Raw genomic sequence first — 7,320 nt, forward strand, 5'->3', positions numbered from 1 at the left:
CTGTAAAGTTATCAAGTACAGAAGTATTTTGCAGATAAGCTTCAGTTCACGTTAGCAGCAGAATACAGAACATGAGACATCTCCCCTCGCTTTTACTGATGGAGTAGTACCAGCAGCAGTCACGACCGCAGAAAAAAGCAACACAACTCACAGCATTTTCTAATCCTCTTATAAGCTACATGTTTCTTTACCTATCACTGAGATCCCCTGCCTTAGATAATTAAGAATTAAATTTCCCAAAAAATCTAACTTACTTCCTCTTACTGGAATATTTTTACTGTTCTGTTCGCTAAACTGTTGAGTTTACATCACTTGGAGATGAAGTACCAGCATTAAGTATCACTGATTAAAACCCTTGAGCCAGTATTCAGCAAGGGATTGCAATTATTTTGCAGGTGGAATAATGAACTTGAGATACTGAGGCACAGGATTTCCTTGGTTTTCTTAGTGCTTGCTTCTAGTTACAATGAACTTCATGCTACTCATTGTGCATATTGTGAATTCCATATTTAACATTTTTAACTTAGGCTACTTAACACAATATATTATCTCTGCTTTTTAGAGTTTCTCTTCTGCCTATGCCTTTATTAACTCATAGAATCAGGAGCAAGTCAACACTTTGTTAAGGGATTTACTTTTGATGTTTGGGATTTTTGGTTGCTAGGATAGATTTTGTTTTTTTATAATTGTTGGGTACCAGCAGCTCTCAATTGCAGCTAGATTTTCAGCACATCTGATGATCAGGCAGGAGTGCCAACAACTCAGTAATAATAAATAGCTTTAGTCTCTCGGTCTCAAAATAGCATTTTGGAAGAAGCTGGCTTTCCTTTTCAGGTTCACATCTGCATTGTGACTATAAATGCCACATTCCAGTATGCAGCATCAAAAACATCACTCTGCAAACACTCCGACAGCACCACTACATTTGGCCACTTCTATAAACCAGAGCCATAATATTGAATATGTTGTGAGGCCTGAAACTCTCTTATTTCATAAACTTGGTAAAAGATACTCTACTGTGCAATCTTCTACATTAACTACCCATGTTGACCTGAAAAATTTTTAACTATTTCATTACAGGTAAATGGCAGCCTTTCTGGTATGGTTTTGAGGGCTTTCTTTTTTTTTTTCTTTTTCCCTCTTCTCTCATTTTGAAATATGCTGTGCAATCCCCAAGCATTGAAACCATAACAGAAAGATAGCAGGACATCTTCTATGTGCCAAGGATGCTCTCATTGCCATCTCTACAGGTCACTAAATGCATTCACAGTCATTCCTCTGAAATGACCCAAATTTTGCCATTTATAAGCTTTTGGGAAAATCTTCAGTTAAATGCTGTCCTGCAGAACAGGAATTTAGCCAGAGTCTACCACAGATCTCTGGAAGGATGCCAGGCAAGTCACTTAAAATCAACCTTTTGTATGATCATTAGGCTGTGAGTGCCTGATGAGCCAATATAGAATACTCATGCAAGAAAATCCATACTTTGAATACTTATTTAGACCTTCCTGTGCTGTGGAATGACCATCTTAAGCTCTCAAAATTCTGCCCTTATGTTTTGCCGAAGATTTGTCTCAGCAGACCTTACTGAGAAATGAAGATAATGCTGCCCCTGCAATACCTTAATTATTTGCCTGAGCACTGTAGTTACAAGCATCTTGAAAAGCCACAGAAGAGAATAATATTTATGCTTTTCTCTTCTGAGTAAGACTTGAATAGTACACCATAAACACAACCTGGCCTTTTAAGCAATGAAGCTAGCCCAAAACATCAAACAGCTGCTCATTACAAAGCTATCCACCTTGAGATAAATCTTGCAGAAGATACACGGTCATGCAATCAAGGACTCTATCATAATGCACTTATAAAGAGGTGAAACACTATTTCTAATCACATGAAAAATCCACAACTCCTTTACTCGCCTCCAGAGAGGAATTTTTTTTAAATATGCAAATTAAAAGGAAAGGAATAATCAGAAGAGGCCAAACCAGAAATCTGGTTTCAATAAGTGCTAAAAATAAAGGTGCCGAACAACTAAAGATGATAATCTGTATCAAGTCCCAGAGCAATGTAATTCATCAAGATGAACAAAATCATAACCATCAGCAGTTGCAGCAGTTGCTAACAGGTCACTACTACCTAGACAGAGCTTCTTCGTACATCTATTTTTCGTTCCAGATACATATATAGAAATGAGCTTAGCAACTGTAGCCATCTGATCACAACACCACACCTCTTTTCCACAACTTAGTAGTGCAGGTTAATGCTCACTCAAAGGACAAATATCTACATCACACTACACTTAATTATATGAGTCAAGGAAAATACTGATGATCTCTTCCAGTAAAAGAAAATTATTTCTAGAATAGTTCTAGATTTCTTAGGAAAGCATGCCAACAGGCACCTTTACTACACATCAAACTAAAATAACCATATTTGAGCAATCCCCATTCAACACTTTTCCTCAAAATATCACTCATTTCCTCCTCTTTCCTGGGAGGGAAGAGACACTTGGCACATGGCCACAAATCTTTGTGGATTAAAATATGGCACGAACAATCCAAAAATTTGACTTACTGCTTCCAATATTTTTTAGACAGGTGGAGCACATTGAAGATGGCAGCACCCATGATCACTAAAGAAGTGTCACTGTGCCAGCAGCAAAACTTGGCCTTTTTTAGCAGACTTTATTTCAATTACACCTGAAGTCAAAATATACTTTCTTACAGGTTGTCCATAAGTCACTCCAATGCATTGTGCAATTCAAGAGAACAGTACACAGTCATATAAGAACTATGCATCTCAAGTCCCAATTTTACAAGTCATTATACCTGTAATTTTTTTCATTTTCTTTTTTTCAGTTGACCTTCAGTAAAGTTCCTACAAACAACACATACAAAGGAAAAAGAGAAATGAGGTCAAAAGCTAACACCTTACAAGGCCCAAGCCTACAACGAGAACCTTCATGTACTAGACCTTCATGCGATTTTTTTCTACATAATAAACCAGGTGTAAGATGCAATGTGTGAAGTTTTTCAAAAGATTGTTTGAACATCCACAAAACAATATTTTTTGCAACATCATTCATCTTCCTAAAATTTAAGATTAAGAAAATTATAATGAAAGCCCTACAAATAGAGCTTTCGTTATAATTTCATTATAGGACTCCTATAACCAGCAAGGACACAGCTAAACATAATGAACCTACTGAAGATCCCCATCACTGGAAGTGTTCAAGGCCAGGCTGGATGGGGCTTTGAGCAACCTGGTCTAGTAGAAGATGCCACTGTCCCTGCCAGGGGGGTTGGAAGAAGATGGTCTTTAAGGACTCTTCCAATCCAAACTATTCCTTTAATTACACAAACTCTGGTAAATTACATCAAATACAAGAACTAAGCAGAAGTATTTTTGCAACAGCCCTACTTTCATTTCTCTGCCATCTTTCACCCACAGTGTAATTTTACTCCCTGTTAAACAGATGACAGTAGTTGTGTATCAAGGAACATCACTCTCATATATGTGCTTGTAGCACTGATTCAAACTTCTCCAATTTATGAAATAAGAGGCATGTAAGATCAATACACTTGATTGATGCTGCTGACTTTATTTTTTATATTAAAAAAATCTAGGAAACACAAGAGCATTTTTACTCTTCCTCTGTCCATTTTCACCATAATTAAGACAATGGCCAGTTTGCATACCACTTTCACAGAACAATAGATTTAAACCATATCCCTCATTCCCTAACTAAACTAGTGTGAAATTAAGATTTAACAGCATTAAGTAAAATTAATTCACAGAAATTTGTGAAACCTTGCACAGGAGATTTTTGCATTCAGTTCCAGATTGGAACTGAACTTTGCATTCAGTTCCAGCAAATCAAGCTGTGAGACTCTGGGTGGGGATGTCACAGAAGTAATTAAGCCTCTCTCCTTGAAATAAGTTCAAGTCAGATATCAATAAAATATTTAGAATTCTGGGAACATACTAACATGAAAATAACTCATTACCAGAAATGATTAATTCAAGAAGTTTTCCCTCTTAAGCAAAGATAAAGTCTTATGCTTTGGAACTCCAAGCTTCCCTTCCCTCTCCATGAAAAATTTACATCTTTCAGTCTTACCTTCCAAGGAAAATAATGTCTACCTGGTGAACAGGCATGAAAAGTTTCATTGTTAATGCAGTGGTTTTTGCTGAGCTAGTCTGTGTCCTAATAGTTTAAAGTTCTATATATTCTTTAAACTAAGTCTTTTTCCATGCAAAATCTGCAACTGCATGTCAGATAGTATGATTTCTTTCTCTTGCATGTATTGGGACATTTATAAAGCAATACCTTGACCTTCTTCCTTTAACTATTCCTACATTATAGTCCAGTCTCCATTTTGGAGAGTGAAATTCATCTCTGTGATTTAAATACCTCAAAGTTATACAACTAGAATATGACAGAGTTTGTAATGTAGAGTTTCTAAAAAGTTAGTTTATTTTTTTTCCTTTATCTATAAGCACTTATTTAAGATCAGTTAAACTTGTTGTGCTACCAGAGTAAATCTAGAACTTTTCATTGACATTCTTTGGAGAGGAGAAAGAGCAGGAAAACATATGCAATACATATGCAGCTTTTTTATTTTATTCCTATTTGCAAATTCAAAGTATCCTATTCTATTTCAGCTTCTTCAGTGCTTGAGTTTCAGGAGGAAAAAAGGTGGGTTATGTTTGGGGTTTTTTTAGATTAAGTCCTAAATATTTCATGAACACCAAACGGTTTGGTTACATGAACTCCCTTATACTTAGAATGTAATTAACAAGGGAAAGGAACAAAACAATCTACAATAAAAAACTGTGATATGTTGCTACACATGTAAGAAAAATTCACTGGACACATTCTGAAACATTTCTAGATTACTTTCTGTATTTCTACACAATCAACACTGCATTCTTGCCAAAAAAATGTTCTTCCTTCAGAAAGTTCCTGCTATTACCTCCTCCCACTATTTACGATTCTTTAACTGTATCTGCTGAACATACTGTTCACATTCCCATGTACATTCTAAGACACAGTAGTCACAGAACACACATTCATAAATATCTTCCCAACAAACAAATTTTAAGATTGAAAACTATATTGAACCATATAAAATCTAGCATGAAGGTTTAAACCTTTTAACTGAGCAATAAGGTTCTATACATTTTTATACAACTTACAGAACCCTTTTGTCATGCAAAACCTAAATTTCTAATTCCTGACACCTGAGGCCTTGTTAACTAATGTTTGCTCTTCTGCTTATGAATGCATTTTTCCCAAACAATAAACACAGGCAGCCTATGGGATTAAAGCATGACAAAGGTGTAGCTGACTCATGGGATCAATTAGAAAGCATCAGTACTTATGCCTTTTGTTCATTCCATGTTTTACTAACAGTTTCTGCATTTCAGCATAAGTGTATCACAGATGTTCAACGCCATGCTACAAGGCAAAACTACACTAGTGTCACACACTAGACAGAATAAATCTATTCTTATCATCACCTACAATTATATCACTTGTTATACAGCTTACATATTGCTTTAAAGTTTTAACAAATGCATAATGATTTTAACTGAATGCTCAAAGCTTCCTGCCCAACCAAAGCATGTCAGCATTTTTTCAGCTGATTTTTAACATTCAAAAAGAACCTAGAGAGTTGCCTTTTTTAAGCTAAAAACAATTTCAAATACAGCCACCGATATTAATGCCACCTCAGGTGCAGCTTTCCCTCCAAACCCGCTATGAAATCCACAAGCAGGAAAGACAGTGAGCAGGACGACAAGCAGCTTCAATCTCCATGCAGTTTGCCCGTGACAGATTATTGATAGAACAAACAGAATTTGCAATACTTACTGAGTGTTTCTCCTGCTGGCCCATAACTCCATGGTTAGCTGGGATTGCAAGTGGTTTCATAATGAAGAAACATAAGCTGAACTGAATTTACACATCATGTACCAATTTCTTATGGATGGCAAGTCACCCTCTACAGCATTAAATTAAAAAGAGGCGGAGGGGGTGAAACCAGGCTGGAGCTAAAAGTGTCACTAGTGGTAAGCTCAAAACCCCCCTCGCACTTGTAGTGCAGAGCAGCAATCCGAACGACGCCGTTCGTCTCCATTTTTGCCACACTGAAAGTCGAAGCGTGTCAGGACGCACAGAGCCTGATGAAACCCTACATATCCAGCATCCATTCAAGGGAACAAAACCATTCCCTGAGCCTGAGGAATGGGAAAGGGGGGGGGGTGGGGGGGGAAGGACGGAAAAAAAAAAGCTAAAATGGCTGACTGCACAGAGACTCCCTCAAAAAGGCTTAATAGAGTATTATATTGGTCAGGGTGCAGGAACCAGCCTCCAGCACTCAGCCAAGCATTGTTAATACTCCTGTTTCATTTGCAATCACACACTCACAAATGCAGCCTCCCCCCTCCCACCACCACTACCCTGCACTCCCCCAAAATCAGGGCAGCAGCGCACACGAAGAGGGACCTCCTCCCCTGGCTGCTAATGATGCTGACAGAGTAGTGACCAGTGATCTCTGTTCCACTCAGCTAACCAAGTTTGCACAATTAATCTCAGCAGCATGACATTGATGGGCATTTAATTTTATGATGCCTGTTCCTCACAATTGAGACAGGCACTTCTACCGCCCAAAGAGTCAGCAACAAAAATACAACAGTTACACACACAAAAACCCAGAGAATCATGAGTCTGAATGCAATACGCCAATATAATTACGTTATTGTGCTTACTTTGGAAGACCATGGCTGCAGGCAGTTGGCATAGCAACGCACAAGGAAAGCCATTTCCTGGGTAGAAAGAATGCTTCCTTTTCTAAATAAAAAATTCCTCTTAGGATACAAACGGCATTGCTGCTTCCTGCAGAAAGCAAAGACACTGAAGTCTGTCTCTTAACCTGCACACAGGCACACACTCAATGCAGTTCGAGTGATGTAAGTGGATTCCTCTCTCTCTCTCTCCTCTCCCTCCCTCTCCCTTTATCCACCGAAATATTCCAGTCAAATGGAAGACACATTCCTACAGGCTCGCCCCCTCTGATACTTAACTGTTTCACTCATTAAGGTAGAGATGGACAATGCAGATAAAACAGCAAGCTCCTGCCTGTGTCTGCTATCAGCCTCGGAAGATCAAGGCATCCCCAGAGGGGAGGAATCCGTTCGCTGCTGGCTCCTGAGAATATCCCTGAAGTCAGGGTGGGAATGAGGACGCACGTTTACCTCGCCAAATCGTGAACTGAACACGACTTTTCAAGAAGATAATGCTAAAGCAGAGACATC

The 7,320-nt window shown here is 38.2% G+C and overlaps 1 protein-coding gene across 9 annotated transcripts in view; it reads right to left on the bottom strand.

Annotated features, from left to right (window-relative positions):
• RAPGEF2 (Rap guanine nucleotide exchange factor 2) overlaps positions 1–7,320 on the bottom strand; it is a 127,486-nt gene that overhangs the window by 63,950 nt on the left and 56,216 nt on the right. The window contains exon 1 of one of the 9 annotated variants that reach the window (XM_031062481.1): positions 6,775–6,843. The exons of 6 other annotated variants lie outside the window; for them this stretch is intronic. In XM_031062481.1, coding sequence (XP_030918341.1) covers positions 6,775–6,828 — 54 coding nt within the window. In that variant the 5' untranslated portion in view covers positions 6,829–6,843. Of the gene's footprint in view, positions 1–2,831; positions 2,851–5,878; positions 6,683–6,774; positions 6,844–7,320 lie in introns of those variants that run through there. 2 more of the 9 variants (XM_005415571.2, XM_031062407.1) reach the window with 2 other exon arrangements.

Source organism: Geospiza fortis, unplaced genomic scaffold (genome assembly GCF_000277835.1).
Source record: "Geospiza fortis unplaced genomic scaffold, GeoFor_1.0 scaffold40, whole genome shotgun sequence".
Taxonomy (NCBI): Eukaryota; Metazoa; Chordata; class Aves; order Passeriformes; family Thraupidae; genus Geospiza; species Geospiza fortis.